This window comes from Enoplosus armatus, chromosome 16, assembly GCF_043641665.1.
Source record: "Enoplosus armatus isolate fEnoArm2 chromosome 16, fEnoArm2.hap1, whole genome shotgun sequence".
Taxonomy (NCBI): domain Eukaryota; kingdom Metazoa; phylum Chordata; class Actinopteri; order Centrarchiformes; family Enoplosidae; genus Enoplosus; species Enoplosus armatus.
This window is the reverse complement of record NC_092195.1, coordinates 10003765-10030132: the sequence shown is the minus strand read 5'-3', so window position 1 is coordinate 10030132 and position 26368 is coordinate 10003765. Positions and strand designations below refer to the sequence as shown.

General features: G+C 40.8%; 1 protein-coding gene across 2 annotated transcripts in view; it reads right to left on the bottom strand.

Moving 5' to 3' along the window:
- The window catches only part of elmo1 (engulfment and cell motility 1 (ced-12 homolog, C. elegans)), a 98315-nt gene that overhangs the window by 38192 nt on the left and 33755 nt on the right, over nucleotides 1-26368 (bottom strand). The window contains exons 3-16 of one of the 2 annotated variants that reach the window (XM_070921262.1): nucleotides 21185-21225; nucleotides 20879-20951; nucleotides 20737-20787; nucleotides 20446-20615; nucleotides 17038-17073; nucleotides 15200-15299; nucleotides 14659-14810; nucleotides 14442-14520; nucleotides 13364-13405; nucleotides 13000-13050; nucleotides 12466-12588; nucleotides 10979-11107; nucleotides 7890-7994; nucleotides 6649-6757 (exon numbers count right to left, since the gene is read on the bottom strand). In XM_070921262.1, the coding sequence (XP_070777363.1) occupies nucleotides 6649-6757; nucleotides 7890-7994; nucleotides 10979-11107; nucleotides 12466-12588; nucleotides 13000-13050; nucleotides 13364-13405; nucleotides 14442-14520; nucleotides 14659-14810; nucleotides 15200-15299; nucleotides 17038-17073; nucleotides 20446-20615; nucleotides 20737-20787; nucleotides 20879-20951; nucleotides 21185-21225 (1261 nt within the window). The remainder of the gene's footprint in view (nucleotides 1-6648; nucleotides 6758-7889; nucleotides 7995-10978; nucleotides 11108-12465; nucleotides 12589-12999; nucleotides 13051-13363; nucleotides 13406-14441; nucleotides 14521-14658; nucleotides 14811-15199; nucleotides 15300-17037; nucleotides 17074-20445; nucleotides 20616-20736; nucleotides 20788-20878; nucleotides 20952-21184; nucleotides 21226-26368) is intronic. The other variant, XM_070921263.1, reaches the window with a different exon arrangement.

The following is a 26368-nucleotide window of genomic DNA, read 5'->3' as shown; positions in this document are numbered from 1 at the left end:
TTCCACGCTTGGCCTTTCCTCCTCTCGCCATCATCCACTTCGTTCATGATTCATGGAGGGAGACTTGCGGGAGGGATTAGCAGCTAAAACCTTGAGACTTAACAAGTCATTTCAAATGGGATCAGTTTCTAGGCTAATGTTCGGCTAACACCAATGTTAGCATACTAGTATTTGATCTCGGACATAAATTCTCATCACACTGATATATCATTCGTGGAAGCCACTGCTTACAGAGGGAGTGAAACTGATACATGATACATGAGACAGGACACAAACATATCATGAAAGGTACATTTCATGTGCTATAATTCAGCCTGCCCTTCCTTCATAAAACTGTAAGAATTGCCAGTGATTTAAGAACAAATATGGAACATGAACACTGAGATTTTCAGAAGCAACCTCTTCGAAAGTCATATTCATATTTTGCCCTGAGCAACAGCTAATGTATCATTAATTACTGGATAATGTAATGACTTGTCAGTATGTGAAATAATAATAATAATAATAATAATGAAAAACCGTGGGTCAGAAATGTAATTAATCCTATTAAAGTCTATTGAGTTTGGAACACTAACCCCATATAGGCTTGTTTTTAAAAGGTGTATTTGTTTAGATTTTAGTAATTATGCAGAACTACAGCTGCATGTGCTCCAAGTCAGCTTGAAGTAGTGTTTTAGTTGTTCAATACTAAAGAGAAACAATGAATAATGAAAATGAATAACTTGATATTAATGTTACATATAGTGGAACAAAAGCCCTTGAATCATGTTCAGCTTTTCAGACAGACTGATGAAAGATTTTGTTTTTTTACCCGTTAAGATTGAAACATTTTAGCACATTTTTAAAAACTTATTACACAGTCCGAGAATCTGAGATATGACATTTCCGGTTGCTATTTACTCTTCAGCCCTAATGTATGAGTGCACGTCCAGACATGACATTTCATTGTGACCATGACTGTGAGTGTGTACAGTACGGTACGTGTCAGTGTGTGTGTGTGTGTGTGTGTTAAAACTATATCTCAGTGATACACTATGGGCCGGTCCAAACACATCACAGCATTTCAGTCTCACACTGCAGCCTTTCTCAGGTGTGTGTTTATGTGTGTATGTGTGAGTTTGTGTTTTTATCGCAGCTCAGCAGGCAACTCAGGATTGTCATTACAGTGGGAGTTGTCCAGTTAATGACTTTGGATGACTCTGAATTACCTGCTGGGTTTGGACATACTGTATACACACACACACACACACACACACACACATAAAGACTTGCATATCACGGCAGTGTCTACATAGGACGCAGTGACAGGCAAGTTACCTGCTCTTGACCAGTATTACTTGTGACCTAAAATATGTTGTAGGCTCACTTCATACAGTATTATTGTGTTAGTGTTCGTCAAGCACATACTGAGCTTTAGATTGTATAGTAATGGCAGGTGATGGGACATATGAAGAGTCGTTGACAGTAAGCAACAGAGTTTATAGGAAATATGGTTTAAATTTTAAAAAGATACCATTGTGCCATTATAAGGGTTATGTTCTGATGCGAGGCTCATAACTAAGCAACTGAAAAGGAAGAGAGAAACCTTAATAATGTCCTTGAGAAGAGAAAAAATAAAATAAATAAATATGCCTTAGTAGAAAATCAATCCAAATATTCCACATGATGTATTGCCTAAGTGTACTATGCTCATGGGGTAAGACGTACAATGGAGCTGTCTATGGTGCTGAACATGGCCCTTTGTTCTGACCTTGGCTGATGGAAGACACAAATATACAGTAAAGACATCCTGTGACTGTCAGTCTGGAGCCTGCCCAGACATGCCTGTGTGTGTGTGTGTGCTTGAACATGCACGGGTCTGGTCTCCTTTTGAGTTTCATGTGTGCGTCTATTAGCGTGTGTGTGTGTCCATGCCTGCACCTGCAACGGCTCGCCACCCAGCTCTCCATCACAGCAACGAGATGCCACACCGTGAATCACCAAGCAGGGCCATTACTCACCGTGCCTGGCCCTTTCTAAATAACTTCATAAATATTCCATGGGCCAGCTTAAACAGGAGAGTCTGAAAAGTCATGGCTTGGCGCCTCACCGACGCAGATTCCATTAAGCCCCGTGTTTCAGCAGAAACATGGTGGGACAATTAATCTTTTAGGATCTGACGCAGGGTAACGACAAACGCAAGAGTGAGAGAGAGAAACAGAAAGGGTGTGAATTAATGGAAGAAGGTGAGAGAGAGGGGAGAAACCGAGAGAGGACGGAAAGACTGACACCTGGATAGTGCTGTGAATTATGTAGAATCTAGAAGCACTGACAGCTGATTCGACCAAACAAGCTCCCTTACCTCCTTTCTCAACACCACATCTGAATAGAAATAAAATATCTCAACAACAACCAAGGGAAAATGTCAAAGCGTCTAAAAACAAGAATAGCACTAAATTGGAAAGGAAGGAAAACCATTGACCAGAAAGAGCAGATTCTTGAGTGGCATGTCCGTTATTTATTTTAAAAAGGGTAAGATGCTACTTGTGTGTGTATTGGTGTCATTTTTGTAAAATTCATAGGATAGAAAAAGAGAAAATCAGAGCATGAAAGCATGAGAAAGGATTACAAGTCTGAGAGGGACAGATGTTCTTTAGACCCACAGAGAGGGAAAAAAAGAGGGAGCCTGAATGAAGAGTGAGAAAAATTAAGCTAGAAAGAGAGCTTGAAGAGGCGAGCGGGGAAGAAAGGCAACTTCAACAGCTACTGGCAAATCCAGAATCCCTCTGTGTTTCATCCCGGTGAGAAAACAGGAGGAGTGTCTGGCCCCTGTCAGAGCCGTACTAGCATTTCACACAGACAGAGAGAGCAAATGAGTCACTAAGACGTCACCGCCGTCACCATTAATCCGCTGTCTCTTTCTTCTGCCTTCATCCACAAAGGGATGAGGACAAGAAAAGGGGAAAATATTCTTCTTCTTTTTTTAAAAAGGAAGAAGCCGAAATTTACTTTTTTCTGCACCAGGGGTTTGGACTGCTTTTATAGGAACAGTTTCTGAAAGACAACACATAGCTTGTGTTCTGGTTTGCTTTTAATGAAGTGTCCACCAGCAGCTTTGCGTCACAGTTTTGCTCTGCACTATGAAACATTTAAAAGGCTACAGTTACCTCGACAGCTACATCAACTCGGTCTAACACGCTTTGCATCTCCTGCAGCACATAAGATTATTCACAAGATTCAAATGAAAGCTGTTCATTTGCAACGATACAAGAGTCGACAACCATGCTAGCACCTCTGTGAGGCTGTACTTGGGCACAGTCATGCTTTGAGCTAAATGCTAACATTAGCATGCTACACCATGCTCACGACAATGCTCATGACAATGCTAAAATGCTATTGTTTAACAGGATGATAAACATTCAGATGTTTATGATCTTCACCATCTTAGTTTAGCATGCTAATATTTGGTAATTAGCACTAAACACAAAGTAGAGCTGAGGTTGATGGTATGTCAGTAGTTTTTCAGATATTCATCCTGAGGGGGACATAAAGGTCTGTACCAGATTTCATGGAAAGACATTTTGACATGTCTCAGTGGGAGAAACATTGGTGTAATTCATAAATTGAATGATGGATGAATTCCATTTAGCTGAACATGCTGTCTCACTATTACACTGTCAATAGAATGGAGCCATTGTTAACGTTATTTGTAACACCTGTGCTTTTCCTACTATAACAAGTCAAAATGGCTGCTGTAAAAAAAAAAGGCCTATGGCTGTCAAGATTTTTCACTAAAATACACAAAATGTCAACCTCATGCTGGTGCTAGAGGAAAAGGGGATCGCCAAGGTAATTGGGTTATATTGTCTAGGAACAATGGATGTCTGTGCTGGATTTTATGGAAAGATATACTGAGATATTATAGTCTGGACTAAAGCGGTGGACTAACCGACCAAGAATGTCATCCCTATGCCAGCCTGTCAGTTTTTGTTAGTCAAAATGTATTTTAGGTATTTCATATGTAGAACGGAGGGAAAAACCCAACTTGCAATGTCACTGTTACACTTCAAGTTATTGGTGAAATAATGCACCACAGTTTCTAATATTATTCTGACTCAAATACCACACTATCACAACTGATAAAACGTTACAGAGACACTGACACACCCTCCAACATCCTCATTAGTGTCAGGTATTTCATTGTTTCCCTCTTGAAAGATCAACTGAATGATGACAGTCGGTGTAGAGCTGAGCCGACTCATTTCTCTCCCTACTATCCTCTGGGAAAACGCTCATGCCCCTACATTACACACACACACACTTACACATTTTTTCTAATGACCAGTCGTTACTCACTAAGCATTTACAACACCTGCCTGGCCCACGTTACATTCATCCTACTCATACATTCATTAATGCATGTTAATATACGCAGTGCTAATGGGGTGCGTATGAAAATGCACTTAGCTCTCTACAAGAGAAGTTGCAGTGCAGCTTATGACTGCTCTGGGTCACACTGGCTTCCTCCCATAAGGATAAGACGCAATAATAATCTGTGAGTGCGAGTCTGTGCAAATATTTACTGGAGTTATGACAAAGATGGATGGGGACATTAAGATTTGGGACGCAGTAAATACAAATATATCAAAATGTTGTCTTTCCTCTCCTGTCCCCAGTGATTTGTTTCATTTTATTGCCTTTGCATGTCATTTTTAACTGTGCGCCTATAGATGACCTACTTGCGTATACAGGAATCGTGTCATGAGCTGTTATCTCATACAGATCATTCTTACAGTCATTCTCTGCAGGTTATGGATTCACCTTACCAATTCTTATCTGCCCCCCCCTCCCATTTTACACACACACACACATACACACACTAAACCACATCATAAATATTAATGTTGGGTTCAGTCTCCCGAGCAGCTTCAGTAAAAAAAAGGCACAATATACAGCCACTGGGAATAAAAAGGCCCAAGACTACGAGTCAAGGTCACAGCGAGGATTCAACTCCAGCATTCAGTCTGGCAGTGTCACAACATAACACAATCTTCATCTTAACATTAATAATAATAATAATAATAATAATAATAGAAAATGTTATTTGCTAATGGAAACATTTTGAAAATGTTAAGATTATCATGGAAACCAGGAGGATCACAATATGTCGGGGCAGAATTTGTAGGTCCGGTTGCGTGTTCTGTTCATATCTTAGTAAGTTAAGAAATCCTGCGCTCGCTCCAGCCCTATTTATTTAAACTAGCAAGTCTCTCAAAAACAAAGTCTTATTCATAATGATGGCCTGGCATTCGTCCTAGGGATTTAGCTGTATTGCATAAGCCTTCCACTACATGCTTAGAAAAAGCCTTAGAGATAAAGATGTTTCCCTATTTTGGGACAAGTCTGGTTGCTTAATCTGCATTTTGATATGAATGAGGTCAAAGCGATATTTCTAAGAGAGACTAAAGGGAAGCAATTTCAGTCCGCTAAGGGAGAAGATCAAAAGGGCATGTGCAGTGGCGCACATTTGTATAAAAACTAATGAGACACTCGGAATAAAAATAAAGCCCTGAGAGCCCTAGATGCACACAAACACACAGAATTAGGAAGAAAGAGCCAGCAGATCACTGAAATAAGGAAAACTAAAAGCTCAGTATGTGTTCACATGACCCACCTGTCCCCTCAGCTGGACTAAAACCCTCTACTCACCCACCCCGTCTCTCCAGGTCAAGGCACACCTGTCGGTAACTACCTCTGTGTAATAGACTAGCGTAGACATCTTTCTGGTTAAAATATCTAAATCCATTTGCCTTTGCCGACTATGTGCTTAGAATTTGACGAGGACAGGGAGGAAAGTGGAGACATTTTGCATTAGAGCAGAGTCTGGCAGAGATAAGAGCAGATTTAAAAAAAAAAAAAAAAAAGGACAGGAAAATTACAATATGCTTAGAAATTGCAACAATATGCTTCTTATCTTGTACTGAAACCTAGCCTGGTACTTTTATCAGCAATGTTAAGGACAAATGAGGGAATCTGGATGACAGTATTTTTAAAAGGCAGAGATACAGGAGTGGACACTAAAGTCTAATGTCCTTGCTGCAATTTGCAGATGGAGTGAAGAACCCTGCAATACAGCAAAGTCTAAATCCTTTATGAAGAAAAAGACATGAAAAGGGCACATCAGTTTTAAACTGAGCTAAGAATGCCGTCTCCCTCCCTACAGGGAGCAGCAGGGGTCAGTCTGGAGCAGAACTGAGACCAACTCGCCCATTTAAACAAGTAAAGACAAATGAAAAGGGCACATCAATTTGGAGTGGACGTGGGCACAGCATCTCTTTCTCTGCGCAGTGTGCCTCCCAGAGGCGGTATATTAGGCTGAAAGGGGCTCAATGGGGGCGAGGTGCATCACTAAATAATGAACTCCCAGCAGCACAATTACTGAGCATAATGGCTGCTTTCATCTTAACAGGGAGGGAATGTGTGTACTTGTGAGTATTCGTGTGTGGATGTTTGTATTTGTGTGGGTAAAGGAGTCCCTGAGCAATTTCTTTCTACTGTCTACATGCTTTTTCTGAAGATATTGTGAAGTGAGTGGAAGGAGAACTGCCAGAAACAGTACACTGCGAGAGAAAGGTGTGTGTGTGTGTGTGTCTGGTTGCCGGGACTTACGAAGCTCGCCCACTTTCAGAATCTCACAGAGCATCTTGGTCAGCTCGATGCTGCTGCGGCCAAACGGACACTCGTGCTTGTCCTCTCGACTGCTGTTCTCCAGGACGATCTAGAAACACAGACAATCAAATGAGCCAGACAGGAAATATCAGGACCACTGAGTCATGAGGAGAAATGGTCTGACATTTGGTTCAGCTCATTCTTGTACAAAGCCCTATAATTCCCAGATTTGACGTAATATTAAAAATAGGTATGTAGATCTGGACCCGATCAAAGCCTCTATGTGAAGAATCTTTATGGGATATTGCACTGTGTTGCTTTCATCCCATTCAGTCTCAGTGTCACCGGGTGGTAGCGGCACACATTGCCACAGTGTCTTTTTTAGCCAAAGACAGAAATGTTCAAATCCTTCAGGCTTTACAGACATTTAATCATTTGATATTAAAACAGATGAACAGATTCTGAGTATTTTAAGGCCTTGGCAGAGGTTTGCACTCTCAGAGCGCTTTGTAGATATAAAATATATTTGCATGAATTTACACTGCCATGCTGGCTTGTCACACTGAAGGTCATTTCCCCAGAAACATTTTCATTATGGTTGAAACTATTAGTCACTATTTGACCTTCCCCGACCCTCTAAACTACCTGCTTGGAAGCCAAAAAACTGGAATGAAATCTCAACAGCAAAAAATTCACTCTAATTATGTGGATGGTGGCAGTGCGCCATAAATGAGGCCATCAAGGTCCCAATCATTTTAGCTGGTGACAGTTTAATTTGGGAAATTGGAAGCTGTGTTTTCTCCCTCTGGACGACTGATAAGGGCTGAATCGGCACTACTACGACATCTCTTTTCTCACTGTATACACACTAGTTCACACACACACACACACTCACTGATTTGCAGGTGTGGTGATTAAACCCCTGCATGCGTGCGGTTGATACAAAATCTGTACTATATCTACAAGTCTATTACCCAGGGGTATAAAGTCATGTTGACTATTATGTAAAAATGACAAAATGCTTGGAGTCAGGGACTGACACTGAAAGGAATTAATTGTCTGGGCTGAGCAACTACATGAAATGCATGTTTTTAGCTGAAAGAAAATTTGAAGTGAATGAGCTGGAGGGAAGGAGGTTCGGTTGCAAGCGGAGGTGACGAGGAGAAACATAACACCATAGAAATCACAGTGAGCAGTGTGTGTGTTTGTAAGTGCATATGGAAGTGTATGTGCAAGCTTACCCTGATGTAGGCGTCCTGGTGGTGCCTGGCAAAATACAACATGTTATCCAGAGCCAGCATGCCTGGAGGAATCTGGGTAAAATCCACAGCTGGATTCACATGGTTCTGAGAAACAGAGGAGGAGGAGGGGGAGGAGGGGGAGATATGTACTTAAAACACACACACTACCAAATTTCTTTTTAACCTTTATTCTTTTAGGTATAATCCACTGAATGTGCTCTTTTTCCCAGCACAAAACAACAGTCAGGCAATCACACTGGGAGTTATACCGTATAAACGGTTTCCTGCTGGGGAATTTGGTGAAGTGGATTGTGACGCTTGATATTTTCTGAGGTATGCTACTTGGTGGTGGTAACCTTTTCAAAGTCCCTGAAAACATAGTTTTAATTCCTGACTATTAGCAATACAGAAATCTTACTCGACTCGACCCCATCACTCAGAGTAAAATGCTAACTGGAAAATATGTTTTCAGGGCCTTTTAAGCAACAAACTACCACATTCACATGTGTCCATGAGTCACGTGAGTCAATGCTGTTTGTTTGTCTTCTGGTTTCCATTTCAATCTTTTTCAGCAGTTGACTCTCTGGTTGTCAAAATGTCTTTGAACGCACCTCTAAGGAGATTTTTCGGTCCATCCTTGACACTCAATGATAAAGTAAGTGACTTTTCAAAAAGCCAACAAATTGTTCACTGTGATGAATTACCTAATTATCGGCACTGTGATTTTTAGATTTTCAGATAAACTAAAGGATTAAATGCTCTTTTGTAGGTTCAGACAATTGTCCTGCGTCTTGAATTATCCAAAAACCTTTCGTTTTGCAGTGATGCTTAAAATGGGGCTGACACTATCTGCCTGGAAGGTACAACAGCAAATCAATCTAAAAATGTATTATTATGTTTTGCAAAATGCTCACAAAGACATTCAATTCTACACAATTATTAGTTTGGACTAAAACCACCAACACCCAAACTTTCAAGAAACAAACCCAAAACTTTGCAATAACAAGCCTGCCCCTCTAGCCTCTACACTACCACCTCCCATAACATCTAAATATTGCATGAGATATGCAGATAGAGGCTGCCTGTGCTGTCACAGTCTATCATGCTTAATTCCACCCAGACATTGCTGAGAATCCAGTCGACTGATGATTAAATCCGCAGATGCACATGCAAACACATCACTCTGAAGCACATCTCGAGTTTAAAAGGTGAGACGGGATGTTGAAGAGGAAAAGCGACAGGAAGAGGAGGAAGGAAAGCAGAGGATGAAAGAGGAATGGAGGACACTGAGATCTGCCTCATCAGTTTTTGTAATTCTGCCTGACAGGAAGCAGACTTATAGGCTTAAAACAGAAACAGACACCCAGGCACATGCATATATTAAAAAATACCCTCATGTGGACATGTGAAAATATTCCAGCACGTGCAACAATCACTACTTGAGGAACCTGAAGGCATGAGACGGCAAACAAATTACCTCAGCAGTGATAAGATCTATCTAGGGAATTACGGCTTGTGTGTGTGTGTGTGTGTGTGTGTGTGTGTGTGTGTGTGTGTGTGTGTGTGTGTGTGTGTGTGTGTTTGGAGTATGTTTGTGTGGCTGCAAGATGTCTAGCATGGAGAGCAGACTAAGGATTTAAGGGTGTGTTTTCTCCACTCTAGTGGAGACAATGCAGTCCAATTGTCTTATCTTTACTGAGCACACTGCAGTGGGAGTGTGGATGGGTCGAGCCCCGAAACAGCTCTGTGCTTACACAAAGCCACAGCGGGTTTAGTTCAAGCTCTTATCCTTTAGTTAGACCACTGCATAGAACACACAGTCACACACACACACACACACACACACACACACACACACACACACACACACACACACTCACACACATATACAGTACATTAACAATGCATGCATGCTTGAAGGTAGGGAGGTGAGAAAATAGAAAGTAGAAGAAAGTAAACAAAATACGTTTTCGCGAGAATGTGAGTGAGAAGATTAAAAAGCCTGAGGAGGAATGTAATAAGTGAATAAGAGTGAACTAGGATTAACATATATAAACAGAGAAAACACACTTCAAAACCAGTAGTGGTGTAAGTACATTCACTCACGTCCTATACACGAGTATTTCAAAATGGATTGAGTATTTCCATTTAATGCTATTTTACACTTCAACTCCACTATATGAAAAAATAATTGAACTCCACTACATTTATCTGACAACTGGAGTCATTACTGTAGTTACTTTTCAGATTTTGCAAACAAAATATTTGTTTATAAAATACAATACATTTTTATATATTAAACCAGTGGTTCGCTTTTTGTTTTTCATTTAAATAACTCTAAACTCAAAGAGTGTCCAGTCTTTCACAAAGAAATCCAAAATTAGTCATCTCATGACCCCTCACATTTATACTGTGACCCTTTGGAGGGGGCCCGACCCACAGGTTGGAAACCACTGAACTAAAATACCTAACAGTAAAGTAGTGAAAACTAGCTCCACCTCGACCAGCTACAACAGTAAAATGCTGCTTATACATTGATGCATCAATATTAACAATCTAATAATATCATATATATGATACATAAGAAAATATATATTATAAGAAAATATTAGTTACAGGTCATTTTCCTGCAGAACAAATACTTTTATTTCTATTTTGCAGATAAAACTTAACTGCTGATAACATTTTTACTTGCAATAGTGTATTCTTAAATTGTTGTATTAGTACTTTTACTTCGTAGTAATTAGGATCTGAGAACTTCTTCCACCACTGTTCAAAAACTATTTCTCTGGGCTTGCATAGACAGATACACACACGCTTTAATCTGCAGATTTTGAAGTGAAGAACAACCGTGTCCAATTAACAGCCGTCCCATGTGGACAGACAGGCTCATGATTTCCTTTCTGATCTCAGTTTTGAGTCCAGTGTGTGTGTCTGTGTGTGTGTGTGTGTGTGTGTGTGTGTGTCTGTGTGTGCGTGCGTGTCGGTGTGTGCGTGCGTGTCGGTGTGTGCGTGTGTATAGTAGCCAGAGAGTGTCATCAGAGAATGAGTGCATTAATGAGACCCTGTGAAACACATGTCAAACTTACAATGAAGCCGAGCTTCTTGTAGTCGCGGGTGTACATGGACTTGCGTTTCTCGATGCTGCCACTGTTGTTGGGCTCACACTCCACGTCGAAGGCAATTCTCCGCAGCTCAAAAATGATGTCCCTCTGAGCCTGCGCATGCAGAGAAGAATACGAAAGTGTTGCTCATAAGCATCCATCTGTCTTTTCTTCCATTCATTATTTTATAATTTAAGAATGCTTCAGCCTCATCTCTGCTGTCTGGGGTCCTGGAGGGACCAAGGCAATCTGGCCAACAGCCATGTCTCGCTACTGTTTTTATTACTTGGTCAACCTTAAATAAGTGGTTTCTGAAACTCGGCCGGATCAGGCCCAAACTGTCCACAAGCTGTTGAATAAAGATTAATGATTGTTTACTCCCGACAGCTGCATCATGCTCGGCTGTCCTGGTGGATCCTTGATGAGATGTGACTCTCTTTTTTCCTTTTCTTGGGGATTGTTCTCCGTCTATCTGCATGGTTGGGGGTTACTTATGCAATAGGCTACAGTTAGACAGGCAGGTCCTGACCGCTTATTCTTATTCTGTCTTACTAATATCTCATTTTAAAAAGTCAAGTCTAGTGATATTCTATATTTTTCTTACTGTCAACAACTCCCATGAAAAGACCAAAACCAACAATCAATTAATGCCACTAGTTTTGTCTGTGTATTCAAAACCTGTTATATCTTATTCCTCTGTGCTATAGAGCTCCGTTGCACTGGGTGACATGTTCCTTCATTATGATGAACTGTAGTTTATTTGGAGTCAATCCCACATGCACCATCCTGCCGTCAGAAATTCCCACAAAATCACAAAATGTGTATCAATCGACCACTGAAAGTAGTCCCCAACAATTACACAATTTCCTAAAGAGATTATAAAGTTTAGACTTGAGTAGGAACAAACAGGTGACACACAGATTAAAGTATTGATGGTCAATGGGATTTGTTGACAACAACAGAAAAATAGAATATCACCAGCCTCATCCTTTAAGTTTTCACACCATATTATTTATTTTTCTTGTGTGACTGATTGCTAATCAAGTCGATCTGGATCGCTTTCTACAATTCCTGCAAGACATGTCTGTAAGAAAGTGCTATTTAAATAAATGGACTTCCAATAGAGTATTTGTTTTAATGCTAACTTACCTTTTTTAAATAACTTAACATGGAGAAAACAATAGCAAACAGTTTCATTGGGGTTGTCTTACTGTTCTTCTTTTGCTGTACGTTTCTGTATGTATTTTAATGTTCCTTAGGATGTGAAGTTCTCTGAAAAGCTTGTGTATTTACTGAAATACAAATTCAGCCACTGGTGACTCTACAAAATCTGTGTTTATCAGTTGTTTTAAATTCCTTTGAAGATAATGATGTCCCCTCCTTCTCTTTTTTGGCATCTTCCCATTTGTCTATCCCTTCATCCATCCTCAATCTGCCACCCATTCCTGTCTGCATCATTCACAGTCCCCCACCTGGTCCTGGGGATCCATCTTGGTCATCATGCGGTCCTCCAGCAGGTTGAAGGTGAGCACCTGCAGCACGTACAGCTGGTGGGCCATCTCATCATTGATGGGTGTGGGGCTCCGGATCACGTTCTACACGGTTTGGAGGACCAACAGGAGAGAGAGGAAGTGTGCAAAGAGAAGGTGAAGGAGAGAGGACGGATTTTGGGGTACCAGATAACAAAAGGAGAATAAGAGGATTTGGGAGTGAATGAGGAGGATTAGAAAGCATAAGTCAGATGAGGGAACAGGAGAGGGAGAAATGAGATTTAACACAAGGGAGAGGATGAAAGAGAGAAAAGGGAACAGGTGTGAGAAAGTAAGAACATTAGATAATAACCAGTGACATGAGACCGAGGCAGAAGTGGCAGGTGTCATTTTCCTTTCTGATATTACTCCAGTATAGAGACATAAACCTGAACAGAGATAAAGGGAGATAAAAAAAGACAGAGACAGAGGCAGACACTGGAGAGGTGAAGAGGGGAGGGGCAGGGTTCGACTTACACTGAGAATGATGGAGCGCAGCTGCTTCTGGGCAAGAATGTGGGCCATCTCCTACAGAGGGAGAAATACAGATAGAGAGAGAGACAGAACATAGGAAGAGCAGAGAGAGTGAGAAAGATAAAGATGAGACACAACCACATACCAACAAATAAAATACATTTCTTTTTAGGGTTTTCTATGTTATAATGAGAAATGAATGCAGGGAAAATAAACCAAAAATTGCCACAGCACACTGCAAAGTATGCAGCGACATAAGAAAGCCATCCCAAAAAAAGAACTTAATCTTAAAAAGGGATATTAAATGCACTAGCTGATGTCGTCTACAGTGCAAACTACAAAGTGTGCTAATCAAGGGTGCACTTACTGTCAGGGGACAATTTAGGATGTCCACAATGTGCTCATCAAACTACCATATCGTGTGCAGTGAGGAAACAAAGTTAGAGACAGAGAGACAGAGAGGGTGAGTGAGTGAGTGAATGTAGAAAAAAAAAAAGAGTCTGTCAGTGGTGCAGCTTGTGGGGGGGAGGCAATGGAGTCAGCAGAATGGTGAGAGACTGGGGGGCCATATTAACAGCTTTACTGATGGTGGAGTCCTTACCACACTCATAGAAACACACACACTGTCATCTGTGCTTTAACACACACACACACACACACTGAGAACCAAAATCCTTCATTAGCCCCTCGCATGTTTTAAAATGTGTCGATCTGCGTATAAAAAGAACCTGACACGATGAACAGGTCCCAGAACATCACATTATAAAAACTGTCTCTCTGCAGAGATGAAACTGTCTGCTATAAACTTATATTACCACACATGCCTGCAAAAGGAGACATTGTTCACTTAAACCTAAAACAAGCCAATAAAGTTGCTTTATATTGCTGCCCACCAACCACAGGATATGAGCAGACCCTTGACAAATTGCCAACATCTGCAAATTTGGCCTCAGCAAAAGAAGCACTGCAACATCTGAGTGTGCGACAGTCTGTATGCAGTGGTGAAGCTTATTTCTGCATAGCGTGTCTTCAACTTTGTGTGCTGCATAGGAGAAAAGCTGTGGGTTAGCATCATTTATTATTAATGTCACAGCACATCAGCTGGACCCCATGGTGCCGATACGAGAGATCATGTGATTAGCCACAGGTGAGAGAGAGAGGAAGAGAGATGAGGGGAGAAATGAGAACATGGTTGAGCAAGAATGTCACGAGTAGGGAATGAGGGGCTTTGTTGGGTTTTTACGCTTAAATCACTACTAGATTTTACTGTTACGCTATACATGGAGACACATGACACATCTTGTGACACAAAAATACACACATGGTACACGGTTACAAAACTGCTGATGTGATAACATGTGAATGTACCATGTAAAGCTCACTGCATCATGAAAGTGATGGACAGTACAGTGTGAAAGTGCTGTGTGTGCACTCTGCAGCCTCACCTGTCTCTTCTCCTCGGGAGCTTTGAGGAAGAGAGCATTGATGACAGCAATGGTGTAGGTCTGAATGTCTTGATCAGTCCTGGAATTGGAAAATAACACAAACAAGAATGTTAACTATACAAATAAGTTGTTTATCATCGTCTATCCATGTGGTTTGAAATGCATTTATCACAGTGTAAGTGTTGGTTTCATACATACAGTCTACTGATCCACTTACCCCTGAAGATGTGGGATTAGCTGTCCAATGGTGATCTCTTGCGCCACCTTGTGGTAAAGATCCTGACTATTGAGCACCATGGACTCCAGGATGGCCAGGGACCGCTGCAGCACTGCTGTGTCCATGGCCGACTTGTTCACATAGCTGGCAATCTGCGGGGGGGACAGAGCGGGAGAGATGACGGACTCTGCAGAAAACACTCAATAATTCAGACATTTAATGCATTAAAGACTTAGAATACTAAAAGGTAATGAAGGACAGCTAAAAAATATATATAAATCTGTACTTTTAATTAGTTACATTTTCTATGCAGAACAGCTAATTATGCTATATCTCCTACAAATGATATACGTTCTCCTGACCAAAGTACTGTTTGCAAAGAAGTGAACCAACATTGTATTCATCAGAGGCCCTCAAAGCCATTATGTGACTGTTGAATCAAAACTTTTCCAGCAAGTGCAGCCTTATAAATGCACGTCCCTCTTCCTGATAAATGATAAATAAATCCCTGCCCTGATAAATGAGACACTTCTTGGCTGACCTTCTTGATGAAGGCCACAGAGAAAGTGTCCCAGGAGACAATGCCGTGGTCCATCAGCTCCACGAAGGCCGTCAGAGTGAAGGACAGCAGGTCGCCAAAACTACAAGACAACACACACACACAGAGACACACATAGACCATAGGAAACTTCTCTCTAGCAGATGGCTTGGACCAGTGTATAGCGGCAAAGCCCAGATGGCTTGGAACATATCGAGGAATGAGCGGTCAGCAGAGACAGAGAGAGAGAGGTGGCGGAGGGGAGGAGAGGGGACAGAAGAACATAAGTTCAAAGCTGCATCCAGGCTTGCTGGAAAGAGACATAAAGAAAAAACAGAGACAGTGAGAGAGGAAGAAATGGGAAAGAGGTTTGCGATGCAGAGCAGACAGACTGGCCTTCGAGAAACAGCAGGGGCCGTCAGAAGGCCAGCGGGAGCCGGGCAGCATAGTGCGGTGCTCAGTCAGGACCAGAAAGCTACTTAATAGAGTGACGTCATGCAGTTACACAAACATCATGAGAAATAAATCACACCGCAAGAGTCACAGGAGGCCAAAGCAGGGAACACATTAAACAGCTGTTATATCCAAGACATATTACTGCTGGAAGTACTTAATGAGAAATTTAGAATAAAAATAAAATATAGGTATATAAGTTTTAACCTGCACATTAGTCACGGTAGACAAGACATTTTGAAGTTATTTCTGTTATTTTGTCTTACAAAACTGTACAGTAAGCTTTCAAATGTGTTGTGGCTTCACCAATAGATTTTACGATACTGACCTCTACTGCTTAAGACTGGCATTGCAGAACCACCTTGTTTGTTCATCCTTTATGCAACATTGTTTTTGCTGCTCTAGTTGCATTGTATCAAGATAGGTGACATGAAAATGTACAAACATGTGGAGCTATAACCAAGACATCTATCTTAAAATCTAAACTCTTTCTGAGAAAAACTAAGTAATGATGTGCTGATGCAGTTCTATATGTCGTCATGAATTTCAAAGTTAGTTTGCAGAGTTTGATCACGGCAGAGTGGCATTCACCATCAAATTGATAAGAAAGTAGAAATATAGGCTTTCAGGACACACACATTCCTACATAGACAGTGGATCAACAGAGAGCATCATGGGTCAGAGTTGCTGCATGGTAGGTGATTAGTGAACAGTCAGATGGACAATTAGTAACCCACAGCTGAAGGACGAAAAGGTTTTTGCAGATGGTACTGGGCATTAAGATGACACACTGTAGTTAACTACACAATGCTACATGAAATCTTACTGATTATTTTAGACATAGAGTAAAAGGAAACCTTGTTGATGGATGGATGATGTTCCAGTGGTGATAGAGGCTATTGGCTAATAATATTGAAGAGAAAGTAAGAAAAGTAGCTGCTCACGGCGAGCCCACAGACAATCCCCTCACCCTGAGCTGCACCATTTTGTAAAGAACACCAAGATTTATTTCAGGGTAAGCACCGACTTGTACCAGAAGTCATAATTCATGTAGCTGTCCTACACATTTGATTCCAAAAATGCATTGGTTTTAATAGATTTCTTATTTCATTAGGTTTTATTCATTAGGAGATAAATCTTGGCCTTCTTTCAGTCTGTGTTGAAGAATTAGAAAGTCGCCTCAGTCTGTTGCCCAAAACCACATGCAAAAAATCTAAGTGTGACACTGATTTCAAAATGAAAGCCTTAAAGTGGCTGTTATACATATATATAAGTTCCCATAAGGCACTGGGGGCCAGAGTCTTAATCATGCAGACTCTGTCAGTAGGTTAGGTAGAGCACAGAGCCAATGACGTTATCCGGCCGGGGGGGAAAGGGGAGGGGCTTACCAGGGCTTCATAATCTTCTGTAGTTTCTGATAGCGCCTGCAAAGATTTGAGAAACTTTGGTGTCAAAGGTGGGAAACAAACAACCAAACCTTTTAGTATTAGCCAACACAGAGAAGAGAACACCACACATCACAATCTGGTGACAAGTTCAAGCGTAACTGTCCCTGAAAGAAGAGACTCCAGCCAAGTCCAATCTATTACAAATCAGATTTTTTTTCTTCCTGTGTAAATTCAAACACAAGCAAACAGAAATTAAATGACAATATTTCATTCAAAATACACACCTTTAACCTTTAACCAGTAAACCTACTTAGACATTAGAAGCAGACACAGTTTGCTGCCAACCTTCCTGTCACACAGCAAGCTTTGGTAGAGAAGACAAAGATCAAACAACACTTTCATTTAACAAGAAAAGATGGAGAAAAATCAAGTTTTCAAACCTCAAACATCTTGAGCGACGGGTTCACTGGTGAAAAAAACTTTGGTACCACATGTACCAAAAAGAGAACAAAACCCTCTACTCTGTTTCTTTGTATGTGCTGTAACCTGTGTTACATTTGTGCTGCATACCGCACATCCTAATATCAACATACATAATGCATTATAAATGAAATGCTGCAGCAAATTACACACAAATGAATCTCAAGCAGTGGTTTGTCTTTTCAGAATCTGTGTCCCTGTTACTCTGTGTAGTCCAGACTGTTTTCATAGGAACTACTTCTTCAGTAAAAATGAGTCCCAACATAAACACTTGACAGCCAGTAACAAGGAAACTCGGCTGATTTTTTAAATGTGATTTTTCAGTGAATTTTCTAAACAAAATTACATTCCCCCCCATTGTATCGGGGTGGCAGCAGAACTCTTAGAGACAGATACATTAAACCAGGGCCAGAACTGTCTGCATGGCTTGATATCACTAGAGGTGAGTGAGAAAATCATTTTTTTATTTGTGTGAACTGAACCTTTAAAACAACAACTAAAACCCTTTTGAAAGCAATAACACCTCTTCATGAGCTGGTTGAAGTTGCACTGTACATTCTGAACACAGGCTGTGTCAAAGCACATTAAAAATCAGCTGTTCAGTGCTTTAGTCAGCAGAGGGCAACATCCGCCTTTGACTCGTAGAGCTCGTGTGGGCAACAGCAGCAGACGGCCAACTGATTTCCATGTGAACACAGTACAACATCTCTGGCAGAAGCATTAGATCTCATCACCGTTCTGCACTCGAGAGTCTTCAGCACTGAGCCTCTTGAATAATTACAGTTCACCAAGTTGGTTGGCAAGCACACTAATGAGTGTGTGTTTGTGTGAGTGTGTCAGACACTGATACCTATCTGCGTGTCTGTGTTTCATAAGCTCCTTCTGTTGAAATGGAAATGCAGCAGAGCCACTTGCTCCCTCTCCATCGCTCACACAAACGCATGCAGAGGCCACTTTTACACTCTCAGGCACTGGATAACCGATGTGATGGTAATTTACATAAAAACACATTCAGCGAAAGAGCAAGAAGCAGAGTGGAGTCAACATCGGTGCTGCTGTGATGGCTCCTTGCAATAAGATCAGTGTCAAATATTTGCTAATTTGAACATTATATGCAAAAAAGAGAAGAGAGCTTTACTGATTTCCTGTCAAATAGTGAAAGCGAGGCGCTGCTGTCTCATACCCAGAAATAAGAGATCATCGAGTGGTTTCTGCCAAGGAGAAGACATTAAATATCTGACCGGACTGTGACCCTTTATGCACTGTATATACAAAACAATCAGGTGCAGGGGCTTTTACTGTAAGAGTAGTACGAGCATATTTGACCTTGTGTGAGCATGCGTTTACAACATGACTGTGTCTGATACCAACTCCTTATGCAAGCAAACAATTCTTAAATCTATCTTTTCTCTTGCAGGGTAAAAGGGATGAATAATGAGAGTTGCATGAGGCAGAAAACGAGAGAGTCTCAGACGGCTGGCTGCTGCTGCCCTCCCTGCAAGTTTGCACCGTGTGTCTGCTCGCATGTGTGCGTGTGTGTGTGTGTGTGTGCACACTCCTACAGTAACTTTCCTCTGGGGTTTTACTCTGGCCGGAGCCTTGCACTCACACAGTACGCTACTGGCACACACACACCTCCCACTGGCATCACGGCTGAGAAATTCCACCTCAGCATAAAATGTCCTGGCTTTAACCTTCAGTTGAGACGGTCTCCAGGGCCCTCCATCCCCAACACACACACATACACACACACACGTGCACACACACAGTGAGTTTTTGGATCTGCTGAACAGTCAGAAACCAGTGCAGAGTTCTTCTTCTGTAATATCACTATCATGGTCAACAAAGGTGAACAGCAGCTCCTGAGCATGCTCTTCACAAGCCAGTTCTTCCCTTTTCAGCAGTGACACACCTGGATGACAGCTTTAGAGAGTGTTGGTGGGGTTACGGCCTGGCTGTGGATCCTATCCGGGTAGCCTCTGTAGCTCTGCTGTAGGCTCAACCTGAGAGCTGACCTCCTCAAACATTTAACTGTGCAACCACAGAGATACTACATGGAGACATGGAAGGAACTGTGATTGGTCAGGTCAGGCTAGTTGTGTTTTTATCTTACTACTTTCTAATGCTGGCAGCTGTTGTTGATAAGGAAGGCAAGACATATTTTGATATATATCATTTATTTCCACTGTACCCCCTTTGCTTGCCACACTATCACCAAGGTAGTGAAAGAACGTCAACAGATTACTTCTGTATATAATGAATTTCACATCATCCATCTGGTGTTGCAGTGGTGCTATGAAATCCTAAAGTACGCTGAACTACAATCAGTTCCCACACCAAAGGCATCTTCAGTGAGCCAGCCATAACACCTGATGCAAAAGCATAAATCCAGCTTAATGCAATGGTTTGAGTCGTGTTAAGAACTGAGAACAAGTCAGTCAGTTGCTTTGAAATTAACCAATCAGAATGCACAGTGCAACTCCAAAGACCCAATGGATTTTCACTGACCTCAGACCTGTGTAGGTGGGATACTCTAGATATTCATTGCCCAAATCCACAATGTGCATCAGTCAGGTTAGAATGGCAAATGCCCAGTTTGTCACATCAGGCATAGGTACAAAAATAATTAAACAATCTGTAGCTACAAATTAAATATTTGAAGCTCTGGCTTTGTTTGAATTTGACCCGACAAAAAGATGCAGCACTTTACCTTGTTTTAATATGAAGTTTTACATTTTGGCTGGATCAGATTATACTCTATAATCATGAGCTGAGTAAAGGAAACCTGAGAATCTATATTCTTCGAACCCTTCCCTATCAAATTCGTCCCACTAAGAGGAATGAGAAATTGCCTGTGAGGGGTAAAAACACTGCCGCGACGGAAAAAAAATCAAAACGGCAAAAGAGATGGAGGTACAGTTGACTTACTCAGTCCCGCTCTCCACCATCTGAGTGAGCAGGGAGATGCCGTCCAGGTTGATGAACTCTTGGGCGAAGGTGATGTCGCGGGACGCGTTGGCCAGGTCCTTCAGAGCCTCCAGCTTGGCATCCATGCTGGACGACTGGATCCGTTCATGAAGCTGGACTGCTGTCTGGTACTAGAGTGGACAGAGGGGAGGAGGAGGAGGAGGATGCATCAGTGTGAGAGGGAAAAAAGACACACATACTGTATGTATATGAGAGACAAAAAATGCCTTGGGATAATAAAAGAAAACTTACAGGAGAGGTGGTCAAGCGCAGGATTGAGCCGTTCTTAATGTCATTGCGGTTCTGTGGAGATTTACCGAGACAAAAGAAGTTAGAGAGCACATATTTTTTACCTTGGATGCTGCTGCCGGGAGTTAAAAACTGATAACCAAACCTTTTCTGTGATGTAGAAATTTGTGGCGTCAGCAATCTGCAGAGCAAAGTTTTCATGGTTCCCCAAGGACCACCTAAAAGCCATTGATGGAGAGAAAAAAAAACATTGCATAATTGGTATTAAAGATTTTACATCTTGTGTAAAATAATAGCTAATTGGATTTAAGTTTGGAGATATATATATATATATATATATATATATATAGAGAGAGGGGGCTTTTACAAGAAGCCCTAGGAGAATTATTTCAAAATGTATAGGAATGCATTTGTGCACAGACACACATTAAAAACGCTAATGCAGACTTACCCCTCACACACTTCTTTAATGATGGCTGAGAGAGGCTTTTTCTGTGGAGAAAGAAAAAACTACATTTAGTTCACAGTCCGAGCTTGAATTCCTGAAACAACAGTCAACTCAGAGTGAGCTGCAATTATTTCACTGTATATTACAGGAGGCTGTATTTAACTGTCCAAGTGCTGATGTGGGACCACTGACCATGTCTGTTGCCCCATTTCATTGATTATTATTATATATGAAAAAGCTATAAAGCAGTGACATTATATGAAAACATATTATCAAATTATTAAAGTTAGACTTGACTTAGATCAGGGAATATTGATAAAAGAATAATAATGCAGGCTTTCTGTTTGAAGTCTTTTTAAGTGTCTAAATCAAGACACTTATAATTGTCTGTAATTATATTTTATTTAGGCAAAGCCCCTCATTCACAACTGAGGCATTGAGAAGTTTGTTTTAGTATCGGTTCCTTGCTTGAGTTTGCCCCATACTCAAGACTGAAAGTCAGAATAACCCTTCAGTCACAATGTGCGGAGCCTTGTGGATGATACGACTGTACTGTTGCTTCACTGGGGTTTCACCTGAGCAGCGAGAGAGGCGGCTTCCAAGAGAACAAGCCGTAGTGACGGAGACTTACAGAGAGAAGATAATGCCGGCAGGATGGTGGGCATACATGACAGGGAAAGAAAGGCAGAGAGGTGACAGAAGAAGATGTGGGATGTTATGTGAACAAAAGGGACATCAGAAGATAAAAAAGTGAGAAATAAGCAAATTGAATAAGATGAAGGGAAAACAAAAGCAAACACGGGCTGTGGGAGAGAGATGATAATAGTGAGAGAGCAGGAGAGTGGTTGTTGAACAGAGAGGAAGAGGGATTGAAGGGAAATTAAAAGCCAGCAAAATACATATGGGGGGGATGAGGTGACAAAAGTATAAGAGAGTGTGTGTGCACAATGCCAGTCAGTATTAGCTTAATATCTGCTTGCTCGCCACTGCTGTCATCCTCAGGCTCTCTGGGTCTTACAGTGTACTGCCAGACTACAGGGAACACACACACCAATGTCCAAAAGTACTCCATACTACAAGAAGATATCTGTAGGTTTAAAACAACAATTTTAGGACCTTTTTAATGTTACCTGCAACTGAATTTTAGACTAAACAAAAACAATGTATCAGTATGTCCTGTAGAAAATATAAATAGGATCCTCCTCTGACGATGAAATATTGATAGAATATAATAATAATATACAATATATTTTGTATGCAAAAATATGCTTTACTAAACATGCAAGAGCATGAGTACTACTTGAATAATCCAAGTTTATACTGTAAATGTTCTGTAGCTTTTTTTATGAGCAAACTATTAATATGCTCAATTATCAAAGAAATAGCAAAGGTTTGCAATATTTCAAAAGACATTAAACCACTTGTGCATTGCTTAGAGCGATTCCCTCTCTCACACATGATCAAAGCCTTTTCCAGTTTTGAATTGTATTATTAATAAGGAAAGATTGTAAATATAATAAATACTGTACGTTTAAATGTAGCTTCTGTACTACTAGTGCAAACCTTTCATCTTTTGAGGCCATTTTTATATGCACTGTTCTATCAAGTTGTATTCTCCAACAGTTAATGTGTGATCAGGTATTTGATTGAGTGCTACAGATGTGCATGCAAATGTTTTTCTTTGCCTGACTAATTTTTTAAAAATGAGTTTGTGTCTTTTGAGATGGTCCCGTACTTTTGAATTGAACCTCAAAAGATATTTAGTTTGTTTTACATAGATTTAAATTATTAATATTATCACACACGGTTTTTAGTTTATAATTCATTTGGACTGGTTCGGTTGCATTTTTGGAAAAGTTTAAATCTACAAATAAATTAGTGTTAAATGTTTCCCCAGTTATCCCTTCCTCTCACTTACCATTAGCTCCACTCCACTGTGCTACTATAGCCCTTTAAGGAGTACTATTGAAGGTGTCACACCTGGTACATGAGCAGTATTCACCTTGGCATAGATTTGAAAAGCAAAGCTATAATTGACAGTGTAATAAAACATCATATACTTTATTAAATCTGATGTTTAGCGATTCTATACCATCTGTCGGCTCTTGAGCTCTTGTTATTGGACACAACACTCTCCAATCTAACTGGGAGGATAACAAGTGCACTTAATCTCTTTCTTTCCGAGGTCATTCAGTTACACAACAAGCAGACTTCACCAGCCAGGACCGACGTCTGACAGCAGCTCTGTCTTTACTTTTGTTGCAGACATTTTAAACTATTATTACACACACAGACACATTTTATTGCATCTTTTTCCACTTGTTAAACATTCTAATTTTGCTGCTATTATAGTGTCATTATGAATGCCCTCAAATCTCCTCTAAGAGGCCATAAAATGTATTAATTAATTCTTATTTTGGGTTTCTTACACATTTTGTCCCTGTCTGAATTAACTACCACATTCAGCTGCAGCAGTAACACAGCTAGTTTGTTACTGGTGATTCTCCGTCGCACTAGGGTACTAGTGTATATCAACAAATGGACAGCTCATCAGCTGAGAAATGCTTCGAAAATTTGCAATTTATAAATAATAAATTATCATATTATTATATTATTATTCCTACATGGTAATCTACATAATATAATCACACTGCTGCCCCCAAGTGGCCACAAAAATAATATAATGCAGGTTTAAAGTGTTTTGGTCATGTAACTGCCCGGCATGACAAAGATATTTCTTTAACCATCAAAATAGTTTTTAACATAAAATCTATTTTTCGTTTTTTACTGCCTCACATCATACTGTATAAAATACAGCTCTTAAAGTGTCCCTAACCCTAACCCTAAATGATAAAACATCCCTGCTGCCTGACAATAGACCATCATCACGTTGTTTCCCTTCAGTTTGACTTAAATGATCTTGCTTATTCATCTTATCCTCCGCCCTGTTCTCTATTGCATTTCTGACAAATAATAACAATAAAACGCTTATTATAATTGTCTGCACTTGTACCAATTCCCCAGCATTCCAACACAAATGTTGGACTTTTGTGCCTGAGGGGCATTGAAGATATTTGGAGAGATACAGAAACCACAGTGTGATTTATGCAAACACACACAGACACATAAACAGACGCAGATGTACCTAAACACACTCACACTGCAGAGGAGCACACACAAACACACACACAACACAAAGACAGAAATGAGAAATAAGAGCATGAATCCCCATACAAATACACACATACACAGAGCTGTCATAAGCACACACACACGCACACACACACACGCATGAATAGTAACAAGTATGCATGTTGCCACACAAATACACCCACACACAATTTCACTTACGCAGTGAATTGTACCCACGTAAACAAACAAAAAATACACACACATTTGCATCCATGCACGCACACGCACACGCACACACACACACACACACACACACACACACACACACACACACACACACAAAGCCATACACACGTTCTCTGGGTCTCAAGAAAGCGAGCAGCTGATGCCCACTCCCCATCGCATGACTCAGACAGCCATATGCTGCTGCAGGGCCTATTGTACAGAGGAGATGCAGAGGGAGGAGGAAGAGGTGGGGGCTGATGGTGGAGGACAAGAGAGGAGGAGGCACAGCGCAAGTTTCACAGTTACAACAAAAGACGGGGAGGAGGAGTGAGAGGGGGAACGAACAGGAGAGAAAGCAAAGAAGGAAAAGCAGGAGGAGGCAACTGATAGGAGGAACAAGAGAACGATGACAGAGAGATAAGAGAATTACAGAAAAGCGGAGGAAGGGGAGGAGGAGAGGTGGCTTCAAGAGGTAGAGACGAAAGAAAGACCTAAAGACGTTTTACAATTCAGATTGCAAGAGCCCTGCTGATAACAGGTCATTAAACAGAAAAACTACATCTCTAAATCTACACGTAAGTGCTTAAAGGACCTCATGGCAAACCCAGAAGCACATGTAGTCTGTAGTTCAATGTTTCATTCAACGGTTCATCCGTTGAGAAGGCCAATCGTGGCTTCAGTTGCCACGGTGACTCGTAGCTTATACAATCATTAGCCCATGCGTGAGTCATACACACACACACACACACACACACAGAACAGGTCATTTTGTGTGTGTAATCAAACAACGTAACAGTAAACATGTCGTTCCCCCACACATGAGGTAGTTATTGTTTGCACTAATTATTTCATTAGCATGTCATCTACAGCACAGTCTTTATCTGTGGATTCGTGTTTGAGCCGTGCGCTGGCACACATGCTCCCTTAGAAGCCACTGATCAGCATAATGATTTAACACTAGAAATTGCATTAGTTTCATCACAAATCACACTAGTATTGTTGAAAATGAGGTTTGATAGCATTTTAACAAATCCAAATCCAGTATCAAATGTCTCATCAATTCGAATCTACTTTCAGCGTTTAGCACTTCTAAACAACAAAAAACATTTAAAAAACTAAAACTCAGATTCAGTTTCGATCTGTAATCTGCACTAAAACACTTCAGTCTTCAGGGGTTGCCTAATTAATGTTCACAACCTGTAGTTACAACTACAATGACAATGAGATGAGCACCTGAATATATGAACTGTTGATTAAATATGCATCATTCCACTGTACAACAGGTGTATAACAGGTGTAGCCAACTTACTTTTATGTCTTATTTTTTACGCATTACTTGCTTCAAATACTGGAGATGCAGAGTCAGAACTGTTAAATTCAAAAAGTGCAAAACATCAATAAGATATCCATAAAAGCTTAACTGGGAGATTCTCCTGAAAACGCCATTAGTTAGATCAGTTCTCCAGAAAAAGGAGACCACTACAATAACACACCTGCGGCTGTACAGAGGTGTTACAGAGTGATGTGTCCTTTCACTCACAAATGATCTTTGGCTGAGTGCAGACAACGGCTTGCAGAAAGCTCCTTAACCAGACCACAGCCAAACAAAGCTCACTTAACCATTACAGAGTTAACTTTAATCAGCTGATATAATCTTCCACCTGTGTCATTTTAACTGTCGAAAGCGGCGGTCAAGGCAAGCTTAAAACCAGAAGCCTGCTACCTGAATGTTTTGTACATTGTCCTTTGCCAATGAAGAAAATGTGAGAGATAAAAGGTTCTATATGAGATTTGTTAGCCTCTGAGCTAATCTTATTTTGTCAACCTGGG